Below are 25,364 nucleotides of genomic sequence, written 5' to 3' on the forward strand. Positions count from 1 at the left end.
GCAGAGACAAAAGCATAGGACACTATGGGCAAGAGCAGACAAAAAAGATGGCGCATTGACAGGGTAGGAAAACCACAGGAACTGGCACAGATATTAAAGGGGGGGTAAAAATCCCCAAACTCCTGTTCTAATATTAACAAGGCTGTGTAGAGAGAAAAACTGAAGAGGCCAGCACCACAAAAGCAGGAGGAAACAGGTGAGTAGAAAACAGTAAAGAGCTTCCATAAGGGTAATATAGAATCATAGAATAGTTAGGGTTGGAAAGGACCTTAAGATCATCTAGTTCCAACCCTCTGCCATGGGCAGGGACACCTCACACTAAACCGTATCACCCAAGGCCTCGTCCAACCTGGTCTTGAACACTGCCAGGGATGGAGCATTCACAGCTTCCCTGGGCAACCCATTCCAGTGCCTCACCACCCTAACAGGAAAGGATTTCCTCCTTATATCCAATATAAACTTCCCCTGTTTAATATTGCAGAACTAAGCTCTGAAACAGATAAGCTTGGATGGCACATTCAGTTCATTCCCACAGCTTAGATACAAGCACTATTCAGAAATAAACTGAGGATGAATGCTCACTGTGACCATTAACAAACAAGAAAACCCATCCTTAAAGCTTCCCAATTGCAAAGGTTTTTTAAAGAGGAAGACAGAGCTCCAGAATAGAAGCAAGCTGCAAGTATGCACAAGACAAAAGGGACAGCCAAGGAGTTGCTTTAAAACCATCCACACCAATACATCTGCCTGTCTCACCTTCAGCCATGCCATTGCTTTTCACTGGATGAACTGACAGGTCTGTTGACACGTACGATCACATCACTCTGTGCTGTCGTGTCTGCTCATGTATGTCTGCATCTTTCAGCTCTCACAGCAAAACCTTGCCACCCAGCCTCTGATACAGACACCTCTGAAGTGAATGTCACCAGTTCTCCCCTCTGTGACTGCTTTCTACCACTGACACAAACCCTGCTCCTACTGCACAACCCTGTGTGTTTCACGGCTTAGTGCAAGACAGGAGGTAACATCTCTCCCCTTGGTGAGACTCTCAAAAACTGTAATATTCCCCCCAAAAAATGAAAGAAACACAGAATAAAATGGCATAATTTAATTTTTCCTTAATGATAAAAAAAGGACAGGCGTAATATCATGAACAAATAGACTGAAAAAGTCAAAAGTCAGTGGAATAAAGTATAGTTCACTTTTGGCTGAAAGAAACAAAAACACATGCTAAACATTATCTAAGGCTACAATTAAATCCTATACGTGAAAGACACACACTGTGTGCTTCAAGGATTAGTCATGAACCAGAAAACTCTTCCCCATGGCTGACCAGTTTCAAAGCAGCCTGCGCTGATAGTGGAAACAACTGAGTGGATGTGGATCCAGCCCACCCTTCCTTCGCAGGCTGGTCCCAGAGCTGGAGCAGTGGAGCAGGTCCATGGCCATGGCCACCACACAGTCCTGCCTTGGGAGCCATGCATCAACTATGAGCTCAGCTAAATGGGGATAACAGCTTTGGGAGTCCAGACACTGCGCAGTCACTGATCACTGTCCTTGTTTCAAGCCTCAACAAGACAATCGTCCACTTACTGTTTTCCTCAAGTGTTTTTTCCTTCCTAAAGCCATCCTAGTTTATGAAGCCAAGCCAACATCGAGCAGGAATTCTGTTCAGGAGGCTCAGAAATACTCTCAACTGATTTACAGTTAGGAATTATTCCACCACTAAGATACACTTGAATATTTAGATGTTATCTTCTCTAGTAAATCAAGAAGGTAAAATTAACAGTAACAAAAGCTCTTCTGAACCGTTAAAAGAAAGATACGATCTCATTATCTTTTGAATTTTATAGAACAAGTATTATTAAACACTACAAACTTGTTAGAAGATTTCAGGGGGCTGCAAATTCCTCCTGTATCTTCAAGGATGCAATCATCCATCCGAGAGCAATAAAAAAGACTATTAAGTTATAAAGCTATGGGGCAAACAGACTATTAAGTTATAAAGCTATGGGGCAAACAAGCTCCAAGCCAAACCCATGGTGCACCTGTTTCCATTAGGAACTGCACATACATTTGCGATATAGAAGGCATATATATTTTCCTGCAGCTTGGGGTGGAATAGATGAAATTTATATGTCTCAAAAATAAGAAGTGACTAAAGAGGCAACCTCAGAGTGGGCACGGCCAGCAAGTGAAACACTATTTCTCTCATCTCAAAAGAAGGATGATTGAGTTGTAATAGTGCCCACGACCAAATGTATCAAGAAAACATCATGTTTACAGTTTTAAAGTAAAACCCCCTATTCATTCTGCCCCAGTAGTACAAGCAATATGGCAACTCTCAATCTGATACCATTTGATAAAAATTAGGCAGAGCATTGCAGAGGAATAGAACTAAAAATCCAACATTACACTGTCACCTCCTATCTGAAAGCAGACACCAAGGGCAAAAAACTCTCCTCTCTGATCCTCTCCACTGATTTTCATCACTTGGTCCCTAAAGGTTCCAAGCACGGAGCTTCCATTAATGTCACTGGAAGCTCCCTAAACAGGAAAAGCTAAAGAGCAACCAAAAATAGCCAGGCAGCTCTGCAGCCCCAGCATAACTCCCTGCAAAGATTTACCAGTTAGATTTTAATAGCCTGTCATTCTCCTTGCTATAAAGACTCTATGCTACCTTCTGGCCCCATCACATAAGAATTCACCAAATACTGACTGGCAGAGCAGAGGGGACCTAAGACCGCACGCTCCTAACGGGCAGAATCCTACTGATAACCACCGATACTGCATCTGAAGCACTTCAAATCCTTGCAAATGGCTGCCCAGAGTCCAGCACAAACCCCTGTCTCCTTTCCTTCCCAAAAACATTTATCTGAAAAAGCCATTATTTCTGTATTTGACTGGAAGCAAGAACTTTGGAGCACTCTCATGTTACCATAATAATCACCACAGACCAACAAGAATACTGTGTTAAGACTGTGGCTTCACCTCTCAAGAAATTGAGAGACTATAATAGCATCTTTCCATGTCAAAGGCCCCAAAGTGCACTATAAAGAACATAAGTAAAGTAAGACTAACAGCTTACTCCTCAGTGGAACATTACCAACTCTGAGGTGAAGCACAACTGTTGTAAAACAGCAACTCTAGCGAGAACTTTGGAGAGGAACCAGAAAGGGACACCATGCCCAGTTTACATTAAGTTACCCTGGTCTGGACTTTGACCATAGGAATGTCTAATAAATCAGCACTGCAAATTTCTTCTACAATATCTAATTAAGTGGCAAGTGACTTCTTGGACCGTTATTTTATGGACCGTGTAGTGGTCTGTTACTGAAACCACTACCCTCAGACTTAAAGGACAAGAGTCACTCAAAATGGCCCAGCTACTCGAGGATTTGTGCTCCCCCACAAACACAGCTCCCTGAGCTACCAGTTCACACACAGCACACTTCATCTCTTCAATACACTCATCACATTAACGCTACATGTTTGGAAAGCCTACAGTAAGAACACGCATGCAGAGTGAACCCAAAACCATCTCTGGCCTCCGATCAGCAGCAGAGGCTCAGGAGACAGTAAGAGACAGAGTAACCTAACCCTCGGTAGTATTCACCATCTCCTATCAAAGCAGTGTGTATGCAAACTTTCTTATATCAGCCACAATGTAAACCCTGGAATCAAACTGTACCCCCAGTTAAGTGTGGCAGCTTCCTTGGAGCTCAGCAAAACTGTTCTTCACAAAGAGAGAAGAAAAATCCAAGTTTATCCATATTCTGGCAGACCACATTATCAGTAACAACCCAGAACTGGCTCGAATTCACCTTTTCAAGGCACAAAATGATTACACTCTCACTTTACAATAGTAACAGAGACAAATCCTGCAAGACAAATTTTCCACAAGAGACTACTCCCTGGCCTGCTTTTCTATGCCCCAATCCTGCATGTGCAAACTCTTTCGAATGTGAAGTGCAAGTCTCTACACCAAGCATATATATACATATGTATGTATGTGTGTGTGAAAGGTCTTCGAGAGATGCCTAGTGGGAAATTGAGGAAAAAAGCAAAACAAGCTCAACAGATTTCAAACTACTGCAACACCTTGTCTGTGGAGGGCAAGGACAATATCCACGTCAAAGCTCTACCACTTACTATCAAAATGACATATTCAGCAAGGCTAAAAGACTCAAAAGAGCGAGTGGATTGAAAAAGGATTCATTTTTTATTTTTATGTATGCTGAATTTTGAGCTTGGGTTTAGGTAACAACACGGTTCAGGAGTACACAGGAGAAACTAAGGTGGTTTTCAGATAATCCAGATGAAAGGGAACTCAATGCATGATGTGCCTACAGTAATCCCGAGCTGTACAAACCCAAGGGATGCTGCTCAAACACCATCCCTGGTGATGAGAGATACCCAAACTGCTTCTCCACAACACCTCCGCAATGAACTCCAAACTTCACACATCCTCCCTGCAAGTCATCACTGGACACGCTCATGGTATGGGAGAAAGCTACAGCACAGTATTGTCCAGTAGTATTATGCTTTTTCTCCTCCAGGTCATCACAGTTTACACCTGAGAAGAGCAGCACACTCTATAAAGAGCTTCCCTTCTACCTGGCATGTAGGTCAGATAGGCAGTAATTCAGTATAGCAGAGCAAGATGTGTTACCTTGACTAAATTTCACCCGTGTCGAACGCTTACCCAAAGATCAAACATTGCCCATGGTAACACACACAGTGAAAACACCCCCAAGGCTGCAGCATTCCTTACTAAAATCTTCCTGCATAAGGACAAGTTCTCCCCCAACCTGGGAAAACAACAGTCAAGTTTCTACAGAAAAAGAAATACCCATTTGCTGACCCTGGTAGCAAGTACAGCTTCCTCCCTTCTTGAACCTTCAACCGGTTTAACATCTTGAATCCACATCTAACCTCAGCAGGGCACAATGTGGTACATATCTATCAATCAACAACTATGCTGACACTGGCTTGAACAATTATATTAATGGAAGAGGCCAGATTCCTGGTTGATTTTATCACTTTACCACAGACTTTACCAGAGTTGATCATCCTTGACTCATCAGTGGGAACTGGGAAGGTGGGAGGTGAGAACTTGTAACGGTGCTTTGCTTGTTTGAAGAAGTCCCATGAGGCCATCAGGAGTACAGCTTGGCTCTGATGCAAGGACCCACACAGTATCCCTCAGAAGCTCACTTCCCCCAACCCATACTTCAGAGGGACTCCTAAAATGCTGCAAGAGGCACCCTGGCCTGAAACCACTCACTATGCTGACAATACTTTGCTCAATTTCTCCTTGATACCAGAGCTGTAATCGTGTCTCTCAGTGCTTTGCAGATTAGCAGCACAGGTAGAAACTAACTGGTTTAAACTTAATCCTGAAAGGCTGATGGCAGTGAGGAAGAGGAAAATACCAAGGCCCTGGTGAGCACTATAATTATGCCTTCTGCAAGAATAATTCCCATTCTTGTCCAAGTGGTTTGTAGTTTCAAGGATTTACTGGATCTGCTGCTGATCCTAGATTTCCAGAGAAGCCTTCCATCTCCCACAAGCTTGTGATTTCACTCCCTCACGTGTCTTGTTACAGTCTTCTCTACCTGCTTCATCCTTACACTGCTAGGGTATAACCACCCCCAAAAGTTACTTAAAACCAGGAGCAGAGCAGGATATTGCATGGAAAAAGTCCTTTCCTGAAATGCTCTCCATTCACAGTCCAGCTGAGCACTAACTATCAATTCACACTTTCTGTGACCAGACCTGTAATTAGAACGCATTTTCCTCATGGATGAGTTGAGGCTGCTCAAGACTTTGTCAGGCCCAACGGAAAGTATGGGACACAGTGGTTTTGTAGGCACCCATTACTGGAACCTCAACACTATGAGCACTTACAAAGTACCTACAAAACACATTCAAACATTAACTAATGTGACAGGCACATAAACCAGAGCAAAGGGGTTGTAGGAACTGACCTATTTTACACAGCCACGCTCAGTTCACTGACCTGGAACAGCCTTTAATTAGGCATTTCCATGCTCTTAAAACAAACATAGAAATAATGCCCTTTCACATAAATAAAGAGATTTGCAAATAAGTTTTCTGAATGAAATGCAGCAGAGCCAAAACCCCTGAATCCATGAGGTGCTTACAGAGGAATTATTCATTTGTGCCTTTCAACTAGCCTGAAGTGTTTGAGGTATCAGCATTTCTGTACTTTGGGCCTTCCTAAGAAAACAGAAACTGAAGTCAAACTCCACATTTGGAATCACTTCAGCCACCATGTTACAGCTGTGCCCTGTACAAGCTCCCACAACTTGCTGTATTCCAACTGCTGAGCATGACTAAACTAACATACAGAAAGTCTTATTCGTAGGAGGCTGCTCACAGGGGAATGAAGATAAATACAAAGATGCAGTAACGGGATCTAAGCAAACAGCACAGGCACACTCAAACACCCAGTTCAAACAGTAAGAGCACATTCTGACCTGTTTCAAGGGAAGACCTAATTCCTTTAATGGATTAACTCTTCCACCTTCAAAGTCATTTTGCCTGTCACCTCCCAGGCTGATTCTTACCCAATACTTACACTAACAACGCTCCCTAGTTGGCAAGAACATTGTTGCTGTTTTCCCATAACCTGCATTCTCTGTCCCCAGGACTGAAAAAATAACAATCCTGCCTCCACAGAATCATTCTAGCACTGAAAAACTACCAAGCTGTCTTCCTGTCATGCACAACAGCTACCTGTATTTTTCACTAAACAGACACAATGTGCTCCATCATTATAAACCAATTTATGGTCCTGTAATAGCCAAAGGAAGCAAAGCCTGATACCATCTCACTATCTTTAATCCAAATTAGGCAGGAGGAGAAAGGGCTGAAGCCACCAGCCTTGAAAGCAGCAACTGTTTTGCTGCTTTGCAAGAAGAGCCTGAATCATCCAACCCAGCCACTGAGGTGGGCAGCAGTGTAAAATTAAGTATGGCTGGGCTCCTGGAAGGTGTCCAGATTCACACAATCTCCATCAGTAGAAATTCTGAACAATTATGACAATAAAACAAAGTTGTTTTCCCCAAGAAGCAACCCTGAGGGAGCACAGGGCCTGCTCTTCCATGTACTGGAATCTCCACTGAGCTCCATCAGGGAATCAAGACCCACCTCTGGCTATAGACAGAGGCAAAGCAGTAGGTTACTGAACCTACTGAACCCAGGTGAAACCTGCCAGGAGAGATCACAAAACCAGTCTATTTTTCCAACAAAGCCAACAACAGCAAAAGTCAGTGTGACTCTGATAAGAAGGGGTGGACTGACAGCCCCAAAGCCCCAAGTCCTCTCTCCTTTTCCTCAGTACAACACGAGATCACGGCATGCACTTCCTCAAAGCACACTTCCCATCAGTCTGGATTTCAGTCTGGAAAATTAAGTGCACTCAGTCCCTAGCCTTCCTTCTGCCACAGCAAATGAAGAGTCAATACAGAGTTTAGAGGTGAAAGATAGTTTTACAAAGAGCTGTTAAGTCAACCACAATCCCAGCAACTCCAAACCCAGGTAGTTAACAAGTGCTACCTGAAGGAATGAAGAACGTATAGCCTTGTTTCAGCTCAATTCTTTGGCATCGTTCCACCCTGTCTCCCAGAAAGATATCACTTTGCTTTCCTGAGAGAACCCATTCTTCATAAAGTTCTAGATTCTGCAGAGTGGGCGGAATCAGCCAGAAGATCTAAAAATAGAAGAAAGATTTAACTATTACCACCAGTCAACAAAAATACAGAACAGAGAGGCTCCAACAAGGTTAGCACGTGTTAGACAAACGCACATGGAACACCAAGCCTGCTTTCTGCATGAAGCACAGGTTTTCCAGGTATTGTGCACAGAAGCAGAGAGCAGACAGCAGCAGCAGTTAGTCCATGTGCTGGATGTGGCAAGGTAACTGTCAGTTGTCATCTCTCTTCCATGAAACATCTTACTCAGAATATGCCGGCATAGTTTACTCACTGTTTAAAACTCTGTGTTGGTACAGTACATCCTCATTGGACTATATAGATGAACAGTACCTGTGGCCTACTTATTTCAGTTCCCAAAATACCCTGTCTATACTACAATTGGAAAAAGCAGCTTAAAAACAGTGAAGATGCAAATGTAGCCATCCCTACTGTATATGTTAATGCTTCTATATCCTGTAGTATTTCAGTTCCAGCATAAACCGCATGTGCACACTAAAGGAAAATGAAATCTCTAAAAGAAAACAGCAGCTCTAGATACAGGAGACTTGAGGGCACTCTGACCCAACAAGGGTATACACAGCCACATACTCACTGCAAGGCACTTCTATGCCATGCAGCAATAGCAAGCCTAAAAGCACCACCAACAGCAAAGAACTCATACTGTATTTCAAGTAAACTACTGGTCTGTTTCATGAAGGTGAATGGTGCCCTTCTAATTCAGCAAACCCTGTGTACATCAACAAAGGGAGCTGAAATGGAGTGATCGTTGACTAGCCCCCTCCCCCCAGAAAAGGGGTAAATAAAGGAAAAACTAAAGCAAGCAACCCCTCCTCTCCATAAGAGGCACAGAGAAATAAACCCAAACATCAAACACGGTTCACCTACCTTCCCCCCACGGAAAACGTGATACCACACTGAAGTGCCACCAAAATCAATATGAAAATCAGTGAAGCATCCTTTCACACTCATCAAACAGTACCTGTAAGCAGAGTGAAAGACAAAAATGAATCAGGCTGAAACAGTTTCTTTCCACATCTTAATTTGCAGAGGATAACTGTATGTGCAATACTACCGCCACCAATTATGTTCCAGCATTTACAGAACTGGTTTTGTCTCATGAATTAACTATAAGTAGGTTCCTGCTGAGAAATGTTTGTGTTTCCTATTCATACAACTGGAATGAAAGTTTGCAGAGCTAGGAAACACAAAACCATTAAAAGTTACACTGTTCAGAAGTATTTCTTATGCCATGGCCAGTCCCCTGGGTGAGCTGGTTAATGCTCTCCTCCACCACCCGAGAGACGTAACCTTCACCACAAGTTGTACACAAATGGCTTCAAACAGCAAAGTTTTAAAACATCTCATTTGCTTAATAAATCCTCCTGAATGTTCTTTACCTACTTGCTATTTTTGCAGAGACTGGGGGACAGAAACCTCATTTGGCAAATTAACTCCTTTTTGTTCACATTTCTAGGCATTTCTGCATCAAAATACATCAAGAAACGAGCTGGCAGCATCACTAAGTATCAAATCCACTCTTTTTTTAACGCTGTCTTGATTCAGGTTTTCAAAGCAGTTTAAAGTCAGCATCACTGGAAAGAGATAAGAGCTTTCATCTCACTCCACGAATCTCAAGACTCCAGCCACCATCTGTAACTAATGGCCGAATTACAGCCGCTCTCCTCACTAGAGGCACCTTTGCAAACGCAGGAAACACACACCACTTAACCCACTAACCTCTTTTCCTTGTTCCGGTCTCCGTTTCATGGCTTTTTTTTTTTTGGTTGGGCTTTGTTTGGGGGTTGGGATTTTGTTGGAAAGGGGATTATGGAAATAGTGCGAGCAAGGGATTTGTCCAAAAAAAAGAAAAAAACAAAAGAGGAAGAAAGAAAGAAAAAAGGCTTCATTTAACTGTATCTTTTTCTCATCACATTCAGGTAGAGAGAATCTCAGCAGTATGCAGACGGCGTGCAAAAGTCCCTCTAGATGATAGGCTGGAAAGGACCTTACCATGTGTCTGCAGAAGGCTGGCAAATCAGAGCGACTATAGGTACATAAGAGCCCGCTGCCTAGCAACCACATCCCGAGCCCGAGTTGACAGAATGAGACGCAATGCTGTCATGAAGACAGTCAATTTGTGGGCTTCAAAAAAGGTCCTGCGCCTTCATCTCACAATTAAAACCCCTCCTGGTGCAATTCCACGTCTCTCCTCTTGCCCGATCTGGAATTGCGTTGGGCTTTTTTTTTTATCCTTCGGAAGCAGGAAGAGAGCTTTTTCTGCCCCTGGGGTATTTCAGATGCTTCAAAAATCACAGCTCGCCAAGAAGCTGTCTACACTCTCAATATGCTCCACTTCAAAATATGAGTCCTTCCCTCCCAAACACAGCTCTTTTTCTTTTTTTTTTTTTTTTGGTTAATTTCTCCTTTTTCTGTTTTCTCTACCAAGATGTTGTTGATTCCAAGTCAGATAGAATTTAAAAACAATATAAAAAGCCCAGAAAGGAAGTAGCCTTCCTTCCAGCCAAACTGCACAAAGTCACAGATTGAATAATTGCTCATAAAACACACACAAAAAAACCCAACATGGAAATTCTCAGTTTATGGGCACTGTTGAGTATTAAAGGTTCATGTTGGTTTCAAGTAAGAAAATCCAAATCCTTATGGAACCAATTATTCTCAGCTTCCAAAAGGTCAGATGTAAAATACATCACACTAACAAAATTCTTCTAAGACAGTGCTACCTACCAACAACCACCCGTTCACATTAAGAGATTCCAAAAGAGCATAAATGGCCCAAGCATTTGCAGGTTTTATTTATTCCTCCATAGTCCACAATCTAAACTTGAAGCTGTTAATCTGTTTGTGTTCAGAGAGGAAATAACAGATTGAATTCTCTGTCAAACCAAAGCGCTTAAGTTTTGGGGAGAAACACCAAGGTGGATGTAGCTGTGAAAACGCAACTCTCTTTTCTTCCCCCCCCCCCCCCCCCCCATTTTCCCTCCGTTTTCTTGAAACTCCCCTAAACACAACAATTTTCATTCCAATAAAGGTTGGTTTAGTGAAAGAGACACATATGGTGATTAACAAAACCCTACAAAGCATCTGGAAAAAGAAACAAACAGCTTTTATGTCCATCTACAAACGAGCCCTGCCATTTCATTTCTGCTGTTAACCTTACAGGCCTGCTTTTGTCCAACCCCATCAGCTACCTAACGGCTCAGGAGCCTGAAAAAGCCATCTTCCGCCATACAGCGCTCTCCCTTGTTGCCAGAGTCTGGCACAATGCCTTTGCATTGACCTCTACAGCTTCCTCTTCCAATGTACACCGCAGTCACATGGTCCCAGCACAGCTCCACGCCACAGCTAATCTTATACAGGGCTCCGCTCCAACCCCAGCAAGCACCTTCATCATCACTAACAGCTGCTAATTTGGGGAATGACTCCACTTTTCAGGTTTTTCCTTAACAACAAATTGAAATAAATAAATAAATAACCGGGGGGGGGGGGGGGGGGGGGGGGAGGGAAGCACCAGAACACAGCATCCATATTGAAAGAAACCTAGAAACTCCATCCCACTGTGTGTGCTCTGGTCTCAGCTTTTCTGCCTTCAGCGCCCTGGGCCACAGCAGGTAAAGCGGGTTACAGGAACACAACCCCATGCAGAGCGCAGGGAGACAGCCTGACCCATTACACCCTGAAACACCAACCGATGCAAAAGATGCCCCAACTTTAATATTTTCTTCCACAACTGCTACCACATCCACTCCTGCACACTCCACTTTATCTCCCTGCACAGCCTCAGTAAGGGTTTTAAAACATTCATCTGCTTGTAATCTGTTGTGGGGGGAGCTTCCCTTCCCCACTGAAGAGTTTGGTTTATGCTCTCCACAAGCCTGAAATTGTTCAAGTTGATGTAGTTATTTTCGAGGAAGAATGATGTGTGGTGTGGGGGAAAGGGGAACTTCCCCCCCCAAAAAAAAAAAACACAAATCTCAGATAATTTGCTAGAGAAATGATGCGAGGAAACATGGAGTAACCTGAAAACTCCCAGGGGAGCACAAGCACAGAGATCCCCCAAAAAATAAGAGAGAGAAGGAGATGATAGGAACGAAGCTAAACCACTAAGCAAACACAGCGAGCTGGGAGCACAGAAACAAGGCAGAGACACCGCTCCCTAAGCCAGCGCAGACACCACACTCCCAGGCAAACCCACAATGCACTCGCCACGCATAGCTACGAACCCGCAAGCAAACAGAGAAACAAAGACAGCGACGGACACGCCGGGATGCGAAGGCAACGGGCAGAGCCCCGGCGCAGGGGAGGCAGAGGCGCAGCGTTGCATGCACATGGACTCGGGCAGACACGCGAGCACACGCAGAGAGGCAGCGTTACCCTCAGCTTAAGCTCCTTTTCTCTGGCAATAGGCACAGCGCACCATACGGCTCTATTCCCTCTGGCATTGCGAGGGCTCCCCTGCCACTGAGCTCAGCCCATAAACCACTCCCAAACCCCAGCAGAGGCTTCTGTTTTTTGTTCGGGCCAATGAGAAAAGTATAGCTCACTCTTCCTTCCTCCCAGGAGCAGCGCCGGCTGGTTGAAATCCCTAAGCCTGAAACCGAATACCACAAACCCATGAGGCGGCCGCAAGTGCCAACGCGAAGGGAAGGAGCAGGCCCTGCGCTGGGTGCCCGCTCCCCCAGGTGCTCCCGGGGGTGGGAGCAAGGAAGCATCCCGGCGGCTCCCCTTCTTTCTCCCCAGGCCTCGCCTCACAGCATCTGGAAGCGGGAGCTGGAAAGGACGCAGCGGGAAACAATAGCTACCTTTGGGCGACTCCGCACGCTAACGGCCTGACCCGCACCGAGCAACGCTCCCACACTGGGGCCCTGCAACTGGAAGCCACAAATTAACGCCGCAAGACAAAAGAAACCATTGTCACCCGGGAGACACGGGGCCAGCCCGCCCGGCCCGTCTGCCGCCCCACCCCCGGCCCCCCGCTGCGGGGCACCGGCCCCGGCGCAGCGCACAGCCCGGCTGCCCCCTCAGGAAGGCCGCGGGGTTTCTCCCCAGGGAGGGCCCCTGCAGCACCCACCTCCGGCCGCCGGGGCCGGCTCTGCCCGTCGAGGGGCCCTCCGGAGCCGGGCCGGGGAAGGAACCGAGCTTTGCAGCCGGCCCCCGGCCTTCCCACAGGCACCAACGCACCCGGCCCGCTCCGTGCCCGAGGCGCGGGGCAGCCCGGCTGAGGTAACCGGCGCTGCCAGCCCCGAGTAAGCGCAACCCCCCACCTATCAGCACCAAATAGTAACTAATCATTAAACAACGTGTGTGCGCGGCAGGCACTTCAAAAGCACACCAAAGACCCGGGTCCTGCCCGGAGGGGGTTACGCACTGAGTCAGCCGGACAAAAACAACACCCGAGATAAGAGGAAGGCTGTTCTGAGGCACCAGAGATGGTGGGGGGAGACGGAAAACTACACTCGTGAGGCTGGGACCAAAGCGGCGACACTTCCCTGGGCCCACCCGAGGTGAAACACCGAGCCCCGGTGTGTGCTCACACCCGGGAACAGGAGCGGGGACTCCAAAGGGAAACCTTATTTACCTTCCGGCCGTCAGACTCCGGCATTAAAAGCGCACGTCGAGGATCAGAACTGCACCCAGCGGCCCTGTTGGGCTGCCTGCACATCCCGCTGCTGCTGTGTATGTTTGGTGAGCACTGGGAAGGTTACCTCTGAACTTAGACAATGAAGAGGCCTCTTTTTTACCGTGACTGGAAGCTTAAATTTAGGAGAAGGCACCCGCCACAGCAAGGAAATGACCCTGCCAATTCACAGCAAGCAGAACAGCACTTGGGTATCTGTGAGAACACAGCTCACTGCTCCATCCCTGTGATGTGGCTGGTCAGCTCCAGGCTCCCCACAAACCAGTTTAAACACTGGTGCTCGTTTTGGTTACACGCGTGATGCTGCAAGTCCTCCAAGCTCTACACAAAGGAGGATTTGAGCCCAACACACCCACCTGAAGACATTAAATCCTATTTACTTTGCTAGTTTGGACAGTTTTAATGAGAACTTGCGCTATTGGTCTCATCTGCTTGTACTTAATTATACCTATAGAGCAGGTTTGTATCAAAAGCAATGCACAAATGACATACAAAGTGCATACAAGTATCTCACATGCATAAAACAGCGCCAGGTTGCGTCGCGGGACCTGCGAGCTCCCTCAATTCAAAGGGCAATCTCTGTCTCCAGAGGCAAACCCTCAGCTTCTAATTAGACAACAGCTCAGCAGAGCATTTTATCATCTGTTTAAATCCAACCCTACTTAGTAAAGGAATGAATAAAAACGAATGGATGGTTGAGTAACAGCCTAGGAAGGGGAAATAGGGCTGAGTATATGGTAACAGCACAGCATCCTTTCATGAACAGTTAGGTTCCATACCAGATTCCCCACCCTTAACTGAAGAACAGCAGCAATATAAAGACCTATTATAGTCATGCTTAGCTACTTTAAGTAATAGGAAGTTTTGCAGGCAAAAAGGGTGTTGCAGGGACTGAGACTTTGGTTTCATTTGGTCCAGAGCACAAACATAAAGTGCCTGTTACTATTTCTATTGCAGTTGTGTCCTGGCACAGTAGCTATGCCACTGCTTTGCAAATAATCTTGCAAGGCTACAAACACAAAACCTAATAAAGCAGATAATTTCAGCAGGCTATCAGCTAATGAGAAATCAAATCAGCACTTCTGGGGGTGGTTTTGGTTGGTTCAGGTTCAGCCGTGTCCAGATTCAGGCTCAGCTGAATCCAGACTGCTTCAGTCCTGGTTGAATTTAACCAGAAAACTAAGTCTGAGGTTGTTTTGAGCTACCTGAAAATGGTTAAGGTGCACCACGATGAAAGGAAGCAGTTCTGAGCCTGGTTCAGTTTCCTGCCTTTAGGATTTGCAGTTCCACAGGCATCTGAGGCGATATAACAAGCTTCTGCCCATAAAAGCTGACATTACAACCACACCGCCCTTTCCTCCTGCCCTGGCTCATGGTTACACAGCATCCTGCCCACTCTCAAATAGGCTCCCATGTTTGTGAGGCCCTTTGCAGGAACTTGCACCCAGGGATGTGAAAGAGGGAGGCTTCCTCCATCCCATTGCTATGGTTTTTTCCACACTCCTGCACTGCCCTGTGGTTGGCACAAGCATTTATGCAGCCATGTGGTGGTTTGGATGGCCTGAAAAGGACCCAATTTTTCTTTATTTCTGAGTCGGGTTTCAGCCAGATCAGTCCCCAGTCCAGTTTACTCTGCAGTTGCACCATGGCGTACCCTAGCCACGAGGATGGGACAACGTGGGCATGGACTGTTCTTGCAGGGGCAGTGCCAACTTATCCCAGTTTGAAGTTTGAACACTACAACCTCAACTTGCCATCCCCTTAATTTCTCATGTTGTTTTACTGTTTGTGAGAGGTATCACTTGGACAGTTTTACCTATTTTGGACATAAACTGTTTCCCCACTTAATTCAGTCCTCCAAGGCTCCTAGTAGGTATGTTGTCATTTACTTACAGACTGAAAAAGAACCTCATTACCCATAGTTTTTAGAAGTAGTTAATGGTGCAGGTCCAAGTGAAAGCCAGGGCAGCCTCCAGCGTGCGCAGTGCTCCTGGTAACCAAAGCAGTGCAGCAGATGGAGCGTTCTCTAACTTCACTCCCAGCACGGAACTTGACGTGCAGGAGCCAAGACAGACATTTGTGTCTGGTAATGCCATCTGTGTCTGCAAAACTGCAACGCGCTCGCTGGAGTGCTTTTTGTTTGGAGGGAACACGGGAATGGTGGGGATCGCATGCTGCAAACTCCACGCATTACGAGAATGCCGAGAACAAGAATGAAATGAAACAATCCCAGTTCTGAGCAGCAACAGTCATTAATAAAGTGTATGGATATTGACAATTCACATAAAAGAACAGGCAGCATGGAACAAATGATAGCACTGACATTTAGCTCCACAATTGAATATGATCTCTTTAATAAGGGCTTATACCCTGGGACTACTGTCTATACAGAAAAGGGCCAATCTGAATTTCCAAAGGTGGAGAAAGCTAATCTCTTAAGGAGTTCCTATTTAAACTGGACAAGTTAATGAAAGAGACATCTCTTGAGAGCTGCTAAGCACACAGAAACCACTTCCACCTCAGGACAGCCCCTGCCTGAGCTGCAGACAGTGAAAGTTCAGAAGATAATTTTAAGATAAGGCATCATTTTATGCTCACAACATTCTTATACTCCTCCCAGGGCATCTATGACAGCACTCAACAGCAGTCAGGTTACCAAGCGCCATGGATCTTTGTCCTGACCCTGTACAACTTCTCTTGTGTAACTAGACTACCAGTGTTTGTTACTGGTTTTACCTTTGTTGCTCCTTCAGACTGATGAGGCGTTTGCGTCAACAGTGCTGCAAATCAGCTTTCTCTAGTCTTTATACCAGATGATGCTCACTAGCAACATCCTCATCCTCCAGCCACATCACCCTTGCTTTTCATGCTTGATGCATGGATTGACTCCACAACTCCTTTTCCCACATCAAACTCCATTCCACATTTCAAGTGCTCACAGTCTTTCACTGTTTAGCTTCTCTCTACCTATCACATAGACTAGTTTATCAAGCTGTCAACCTCCACCTTCACTTTGCCAGTGACAGCAACCTCAATGGCTCTGTCTGCTTCTTCATCAGACATCTTCTTCCTTTCTACCAGGCCATCCTCCACACATGCAAAAAGCTCCCATGTTAAAATCTGTTGAATTGCTACTTCTCTAAATTCCCTCTTTGAAACCTACCATCTGGCATTACATGATGCAAGTAGTGAACTGCAAGAATATACTCTGCTTTCTCTGCTAGATTCTGTTAGTCGTGTCGCTACCTTATCCTTTAAACCATCTCTGCCTTGCTTTGTTTACTTGCTACTTTTTTTTTGCCAGCATCTGGACTGTGCCTGCTCTAGGAAAGGGATCGTTTTCTTCTTTCTTTGTACAATCCCTGAATCATCACCCAGTTTCTTAGCTCTAGCAGATTATAAATAAAGTCATTTAGTAGACTAACCATTTGGGAAGCAAGTTGCCTGGATTCTGTTTTCTGCTCTGCCATTGGGTGACCTTAGGCAAGTCACTTAGGACATTTCAAAACACACGTGTGAGACTTGGCACTCCCATCCATATCTAGTTACCCTAACAAGCACCTTACTCTTTTCAGAACAATAGAGTATCTTTAGCTTCCACTGAAATCAATGGTACTGCACACGTCATAGGACCAGGCTTCCCCGTGGTGCCTGCCACAAAGGCTCTGCTATTATTACCTTTACCTCCCAAAATGTTACTTTTACAGAACAAGAGTAAATGCTGCATCTCGGTTTCTGACTGCACGCTCCTTTGTATATGTTAGTACCAGTCTATTTTAGACACTGCAGTTTGGAAAGAGCTCTGAGCCATTTGCAAAACACCAGAGGTTGGTTCAGCAGCAGAGCCTGGGATGCCGCCAGCATTAGGTTTGGCCAATAGAAAATGCTTCTAAAACAGAAACAGCAGTGAAGGGCTTCAAGGATTATGTTGTGTGCATCAGTCATACAGGTCAGTAGCTGTTATATCATTAACAGTAACCCCTACCTGAGTTGTACTAATTCATATGAAAATGACAGTGAACATTTTGAGGCCCCCCCAAATAGTTCCTTTTCCCAATCACTTTATAAAAAGTTTAAAGGAAGACACTCAAACAGAAGAAACAATGAGGTGAGGTAATGCCAGCGTAACTTGCTCAGAAACTAGAGATGCAGAAACAGGACAAACTGCTCTTGTGTTTAGCCACAAACCTGCCTCCAAAGCAAGAACCACAACCTATAGAGTCAGTCCAATGCTGGAGCTTGCAGGTGAAAAAGTCAACAGAAAAGTAAACTGGCATGAAGGGCAGTGACAGGGTTTCTGGGGAGACACACACCTATTAAACACAGACTTCGAGTACATCTCACAAATCATCTTTACATTTCAGCCTAGAACCTGGGAAGGAACCCAAAGCCTACAGGAGGACTTTGACTACACTGCGTGAACTGAAAGATGAAAATACACTTTGAAAAGAGATTGGATTAAAGATTATATTCAGCAAACTGCAAAATGAATTAGTCAAGGGGGTCAAGAGTAGAGCTTTTAACAGACATAAACAAACTTACTTTTTCACTTTGGGGTATTTCATCTCTGAAATTGCATTGGTAGCGTCCGTCTGCCTCTCCTTCAAATGCTGTGGCCACACGTTGTCCACCCAGTCAACTAAGTCCACCTGAAAGCCCCACCAGAATCAACTGTTAGTTACTGAACACATGGTAAGACCCACTCCCATTGGCCAAAACTAACGATGCAGCAACAGATGCTCACAGACAGCAAGAACCTTGATGCTCAACAGGTGCAACTTGTTGAGGTACAGCACCTCATCACCACCCCTCAGCCCTTTGTAATCCAGAGTAATGCAGTCAAAAGTGGCACAAATTCTGTCCTATGGGCACCTGTGAGCACTTTCTCTTGCAGCATCACCTGCTCTCTGCATTCGAATGCATTTTTTTAGCCAACAGCCTAGAAATTGCATTTATAAATGTTAAAATACAAACATAAAAGACATCACACTGTTCCAAATATCTTACATTTCAAGGAACATTAACACCATCGTTCTGGCCAAATTCTGGTTTGAGTAATTACATTATTGCTTATTGTGTGCTTCCTTCATCACTTAGGGATAAAATTCATCAAAGTTCTTGTCCAAAGGCCAGACTTTTAGGAAGTGTGGATAGGAGAAACCAGTGAGAGCTGAGAAACTGGAAACACACTGTCAGCAAGGTGAGGAAGAGGTGGAAACTGAAGATTGTTCAGGGACATTGAAACAGCTCCTGCACTGGGTGCCAGAACATGAACTGCAACCTGTCCATCACAGGCACAGCAAGGACAAGCCTGTGACTCATTCTTTGGTCTATTTTATGGTGGAGCCTGTCCTAGATACCCCAACATTCCCTTCTGGTTATGCAAACGGATCACATGGGCCAGGTTTCGAAACGGGGAAACACCGGTCAATTTGGAAAGTCCAAAGCAGGCTGTAGTGCTGGGTTTGGCCACTGTGTGGCTGTACATCCCGACCCAGCTCAAGACACTGGGATGTGTGAGTGAACCTCCACCAGTGGGTCAGTACGGACTGCAAGACCTATCCTAGGCGTTTGTTGACAAAGCTGTCCTCTGTCTGTCTGCAGCAAGCATGAAGAAGTGATAGGCAGCACCCCACTTACCCCCTTGATCGCCAAATCTTTTTAAAGGCCCACCCAAGAATGTTATTTGTATGAGTCAACTCAACTCTTTGTATCCCCAGAGGGTTTTCATGATAGGGCAATTAACACATGGAACTCTTGCAGATTGGGGCTGACCCCTAGCTATTCTCTATCAGGTGGTGTTGATAAGACAGGGTATTTGAGAAGAGGCAAAAGGAGATAATGCAGCCAGTAGAAATAGGACCAATTCCATGAATATCATGGTTGTATGTGAATACAAATTTGATGGTTACTGCCCTGATTCTGAAACAATTCCCACATCCTGATATTGCAACCCATGGTCTTTACACAACAGGGAAGATAAATCAAGTATTTCTGCCTTACATGGGCTCAAAGAGCTCTGCAGAATTCAAGGGAACCATTTATACAAATATAGATTTGACTGGTATGTGGCTTTATGTACTGCACTTCCTCTCAGCACCCACTTCCCCAGCACCCTCTCTTCTATTCCCAAGTACATAATGTGAATTCAGATCTCTCAATCAAGAGATGGAGATCCAAATATCCCTGGGTTAACAAATGATTGTGCAACTCAGGCCATATTAAATCAATATGAAGTATTCACTTACATGTGGTGACAGGTACCTAGCTGCAATTTTCAGTTGTGAGCACCCAGGAAATTTGCACAGCTGTTTTACAAGCTCACTGAGCATGATGTGCTTGGGACAATTGGAATCAGCTGAGCACCAGAAACTCTCCAGAGCACTTCCTAACTGCCCACTAATGTCTGAATGACAGCACAAACCTGCACAAATGTCAAAATACATGCTTAGGATTCAGTTTGTGATCAGAACATAATGCCCCAGATTCTCTGCTGAGTGTCCTGAGAAGACACTCTGAAATACCAATGCTATTCCCTCCATCACTGTGTGTTACTGAGTTGATGCTCTAATACTCACCTATATATGGGCACATTACTGATAAATGAAATCTTCTTTATCAATAATACCACTGTTTCACTGCCAGTGGCTCCATTGGGAAACAAAATCACAGAGCCCTCTACCTTAAAAAATGTGTACAAATCTACCCTCCTCCTCTGACACTGCCAGTTCTGACACAGCAGTGATTGTGCTGATTTAACTGGGTATAGATTTCTACACTTGATACATAGGATTTCGACTTTTTTGTTCTGGACCCCCCTGAACATTTTTTAGTTATAGCAGGTTCATATATGAGGAATTTAAGCTTCACGATAATTTAAGCTTTCTTAGAGAAGGAAAAACAATAAAGAGGTATTTCATTTTTGGATGGAATTTCCCCAAAGCACCTTGAGAGGAACTGGGTATCTGTGCAAGTTGCATGATTAAGAGCTCATCAGATACCTAATTCCTGTAAAGTGAGTTCCACTGTCAAGGAGACCAGCTCTCTACTTGGATAAAAATGAGATCCTACTACTAAGCGGAGAGGAGTTACAGGTACTTCACATCACACCTTGTTTAAACTCTATGTTTTATTGTTACAAAGCAACTTGTGAAAGGGAAGAAGCTGAGAATAAACCATCACCACAGGATCTCTTACCACATTGGGGCGCTTGACAATGTTCTCCAGCTTCGTGTGGCTGAACTCCAGGCTGATGACATTGTAGAGCTTTTCACGCTGGGCCTCCGGTGTTTCATAGTACCTCACAAATTGAGACATGCTCATTTCGACACCCTTCTGTGTGTTCACATCCATCACGTCCACTATCCGCCGGCTTCCTGCAAACACGCACAGACAGTCTCTAAACATCTGCCTTGGCTTCATTTTTATATATATATATATATATATTTATATATTATATGTATACATTTTCAAGGACTGCAGGGAGCCTGTTATTAGAGGAGGATGAGGGACCAGCATCAGCCCCTCTACATGTCCTGAGCAGCTCAAACAGTGAGCAGGGAACTAACTTGGGGCTGCCCTTTTTGCCCAATATGCCACTGAACAAATCATGCGGTGTCTCACTGCTTCACAGAGATGAAGAGAGTAGTTTTCTCCTTTACACGAATTGGCATGAGCAGAAGTACATTAAAAACTATAAAGCAGTGATATAATACGGTAGCAGGGGGCATACAAGACAAATAGCTCTCCAAATCATACTCTGCAATTTTCTAAACATCCATATGCCTCTCAAGATGCTTTTACTCATGTACAAAAATTTATTCCATAAAGAGCAAACTGCCTCACAGCACCAGATGCTATAAACTGCTGCACACCTTATACAGATTGCTGAGTATCCTCCATTCCAGCCATCATCAGTGGAGAATAAAGCACTAAATGCCATAGAAGAGTGAGCCCCCACTTTGGATCTCTCAACAAACACTACAGGACATACTTTCAGCTTCTCGAGTGGCAGACATACAAGTCTCATTAGCACCAGAATGTTGAACAGCAGTTTTAGTCCCAGCCTTTAGCTTTACACAGATTAATCCACCACCTTCTCTTTGGCCAACTGGAAGGTTTCACCTCTCCCAGCGATTTCATCACCCTAATTAGCAGTTCATTTGTGTGCAAGCAAACAGGAGCCCATGAGGGACAAGTCTCATTTCCAGGAGAGAAGGATTCCAGCAAACAAACTCACAACGCTTCCAAAAAATCACTTCAAAACCAGTTTCACTGCTGAAGAAATAGTGCAAAATAAATGGCATTAAAGCAAAATGGAGGGAAGATACAGGCCATCAGAGGGAGTTATTAATAATTGCAGCACCCGGGCTATTGTGTGCTTGGGAGCAGTATTGCAGCAAGAATGAGAGTTTGGATTGCATCACTCCATTAGAACCATCCTTAGCCACAGATAGCAATGACAGTGACAGATGTGATAATGATTCTGGAAAGGAACTCAAGACCATAAAGCTTTGTAGTCGAAAACAAGAATTCATACAGTGTAAACGTGGCCCAGTCCCACTGGCCCATCAATCAAACTCTAACCTACAAGGCTAGAGAACAGGATTTCATCCTTGGTCTGAGCTCGGGACTGGTCCTCGTGTTGCCACCTTGAGGCAGGACTCGGAGAAAGTTCAGTTATGTGTGATGCAGCACCAGAGTCCTTAAATTAGGTATTTGCATGTTTGAAACAACACACATGAAATCCAGTGTGGGGTTAGGGCTGTTTGTTGTTGGGGTTTTTAACGTTATTACAGTGGGGGAATAGACTTTTGTCAACTGAACAGATTAGCAACTGAGGTGAAGTCCTGTTAAACAGGATAAAACTCAGGCTGATTTCTGCCTGGGGATCAGAGCAGCAGCCACAGCCCAGAGGCGTTAAGCACACAGATAATGAAAAGTTGTCTCTGAAGGACTGCGTGGCAGAGGCTGGGTTCTGCCATAGCCCCGTCCAGGCTTGATCTCAGCGACCCGGTACAGCCTCCATTACCCTTTCTGAGAGAAAAATCAGTAGTTACTTGAAGAATTAAAAGCGTGAGGCCCAGTTCAATAGCAGGTTTGTTAAATGCACACGATTATCAATCACGGGCAGAAGAGCTGAGATCTGAATTGATAGTCTCTTGACTTCCAAATTAAAGAGTAATTTGAGGGGCTGTTTTTCTCACACCTGGATCCCTAACTGGCAAAGGGCATCTCTTACTACTGACATGGGAAGAAGCTTCAGTGCACCCTGCATCCTTGGCTTCCCAGGATCTTTCTCCAATATAACTCTGGACTTGAGAACACCTGGACAGCGCAGGATTAGGAGGCACTGTTTCTTCTGCAACAGATGTCACTCAGAGGCAAAGTGGTGATGCTGGAGGGGATTTTACAGCCTAAAGAAGAAACATCCTCCCTCTTCTACTGCTTCTTATCAAGCACAAGTAAATGCCCAAAGGATCACAAAGACAGTAACTAAGAAACAAGCTTGTGCCACCTTTGACAAGTGGAATAGAATCAGTTGCAGAGATGTAAGCTGGAAAACAAGATCAATCAGGAAGAGCTACTTAAGAACTGTGCTTCATTTGAAACCTTAAAAACAATCAAGTTACTCCAGCCCACACATTAGTAAAATCTACAGTAAAATGAAGGGAGGGAACAGCATACCCACAATATCTGTTCCCTTTATTAGAGGCCTAGTGATGAAGATGCTGTAAAGGTTTTAACAGATTATATCGCTGTATGCTGCAACAGCATTCATTTTTATATAGAAATGAACATCTGGAGGAGAAATTATTTGAGCAGAGTCACTGCCTACAGCTTCTGACTTGCATTATCCAGGCTACCAAACTCCAAAGTAGCACATCCCATTCCCTGACATGGAAAGATCTGGAAGGCACATATTCTCCCACTATCCACAGGAGACCATTATGCTATCCCATACTAACTGGCAGGGGACGTGGATCAGAGTAAGTGGAGCTATTCACAACATTCCTTGCATTTCAGACCCAGGGTAAGAACAAGCTAAGTTAAGACAGACACATACCAATACACTGACATGGACCAATACCATGGCTCCCAGATCCACAAGAGGGCACAGAAGAACAGAGGGAAACAAGAGTCCAGCTCCAACACTTGTTCAGCCTGGAGAAGACTCAGGGAAGACCTTAGAGCAGCTTAGAGTGCCTAAAGGGGCTACAAGAAACCTGGAGAGGTGCTTTGGAAAAGGGCCTGCAGGGACAGGCCAAGGGGAATGGCTTTAACCTGGCAGAGGGGAGACTGAGATGAGCTCTTAGGCAGAAGCTCTTCCCTGTGAGGGTGCTGAGGCGCTGGCACAGGGTGCCCAGAGAAGCTGTGGCTGCCCCATCTCTGGCAGTGCTCAAGGCCAGGTTGGACACGGGCTTGGAGCAAGCTGCTCTAGTGGAAGGTGCCCAAGCCATCCAGCTCCTTTCCTCATTACACCCCTCACCCAGGTATCTGCCCCACAGCTCCCCAGCACACCCCACACTGGCTACACAGTGCAGCCTTTTCGGCGGGCTAAATTACTTCCTTCTCATGGAGATGTAAAGCCAGCAGGACCTGACGTGTACCTTTCCCCCTCTTTGGTGCCTGCAGCTTTATCATTCGGTATAAACCTGCCAAACTGCAATAGCCCATGGTATCAGTTGTTTTCATGCAACAAAAGGCAAAGTATTTCAAGCATGTCCACAGGAAGAGCATAAGCCAGCAAAAAGTCTTAAGCCTTAATACCACAGGACTAAAGCAAGAGGCTCAGGACAAATCATGGGGTTTAGTGACATTCTACAGAATCAATTTGTATCCTTACATCTACCCAAAACAAACTCTAATTTTCAGTGACTTTGAAACTTCAGCCAGTGAAAACCACATGGGGGGGAAAATCCATATACAAATAAACGCTTGACTTTACATTTTTATACAGTATCCAAATGCATTAACCTATAGTCTAGGCATGCTCCAGGCAGCTGCAAAGACAGAGCTGGCACACAAGGAACAAGCACAGAAAGAAAGCGAATAAAAGTTGTAAAGGAAGTGGGAAGGGATAGAATTTTGTTGAATATCTCATGTTTTATTTATCTGTCAAATCTGTTTTAAGACCATTGACTGTTTCCTAAAGCATCTGAACATAAAATATATTTAACAGTAACAGATAAAATAGAGGAAAAATGTTATAAAAACTAAATAATTTCACATTAATAGCATTTTATAGTAGAATTGCATTCTCCACTGTCAAGAGCATCTTTGGGCACTGCAAATCCCATAGAAATTAAATGGTTTTAAGTGACATGTTAATCCGGCAATAGCAGTTCAAAGGAGCATTGGTTCAATCAGTGTAATCCATTCCCATTTTAGGGAAGCTGCCTCTGGCACAGAACAACACCCCAACAAGGAAAGGACAATTTTGGGGTTTCCAACCTTATTTACATGGTGAATTCCAAGCTCTACTTTGTTATGCCTCCACCAGTAATATCCACAGTGGAAAGAAGAGCGTAGCTGTGCCTGGGGCATCTGGCAATGCATGACAAAGCCCAGCCTGCAACCCAGGGTCCAGCTCCCAGGGATGGAGCACACCTCACCATCAAGGAAAGATCTGGGACATGGCTGAGATGATTCAAAAGCTCCCTGCTCCTCAAAGGTCTCACCTCCCCTGTCCTGGCTGTGCAGGCTCTGACCTCTCACTTTGACTCTAACATTCCTCCAACTTTGGGGCAAGCAAATGGGGATTCCAAAGATAGCAGGAAAACATGTTCCTTTTCCTGTTTTTCTAGTTTTTTGCTGACAGTCTGGGCTGGATCAGCTCACTGAGGGGTAGCGCATGCACCAAAGCTGGACAAGGAGAAGGATGTCGGGATCAAGAAACAGCACAAGCAGGGATGGAACAGCCAGAACTGGGAGGGAAGGACTGCTTCACCCCATAGAATGCTTCT

General features: G+C 44.9%; 1 protein-coding gene across 15 annotated transcripts in view; it reads right to left on the minus strand.

The window, feature by feature from the left end:
* KDM2B (lysine demethylase 2B) overlaps window positions 1-25,364 on the minus strand; it is a 122,674-nt gene that overhangs the window by 65,347 nt on the left and 31,963 nt on the right. For 8 of the 15 annotated variants that reach the window (XM_061466279.1, XM_061466278.1, XM_061466283.1 and 5 more), the window contains 4 exons: window positions 20,596-20,774; window positions 17,941-18,047; window positions 8,628-8,721; window positions 7,585-7,738 (listed from right to left, as the gene is read on the minus strand). In XM_061466279.1, the coding sequence (XP_061322263.1) occupies window positions 7,585-7,738; window positions 8,628-8,721; window positions 17,941-18,047; window positions 20,596-20,774 (534 nt within the window). Of the gene's footprint in view, window positions 1-7,584; window positions 7,739-8,627; window positions 8,733-9,479; window positions 9,708-10,487; window positions 10,599-12,134; window positions 12,455-12,562; window positions 12,684-12,831; window positions 13,165-17,940; window positions 18,048-19,646; window positions 19,823-20,595; window positions 20,775-25,364 lie in introns of those variants that run through there. The other 7 variants (XM_061466285.1, XM_061466289.1, XM_061466284.1 and 4 more) reach the window with 7 other exon arrangements.

Source organism: Pezoporus flaviventris, unplaced genomic scaffold (assembly GCF_033815535.1).
Source record: "Pezoporus flaviventris isolate CSIRO_AGI_PZ_B2104156 unplaced genomic scaffold, CSIRO_AGI_Pfla_v1 ptg000041l, whole genome shotgun sequence".
In the NCBI taxonomy this organism is placed as follows: Eukaryota; Metazoa; Chordata; class Aves; order Psittaciformes; family Psittacidae; genus Pezoporus; species Pezoporus flaviventris.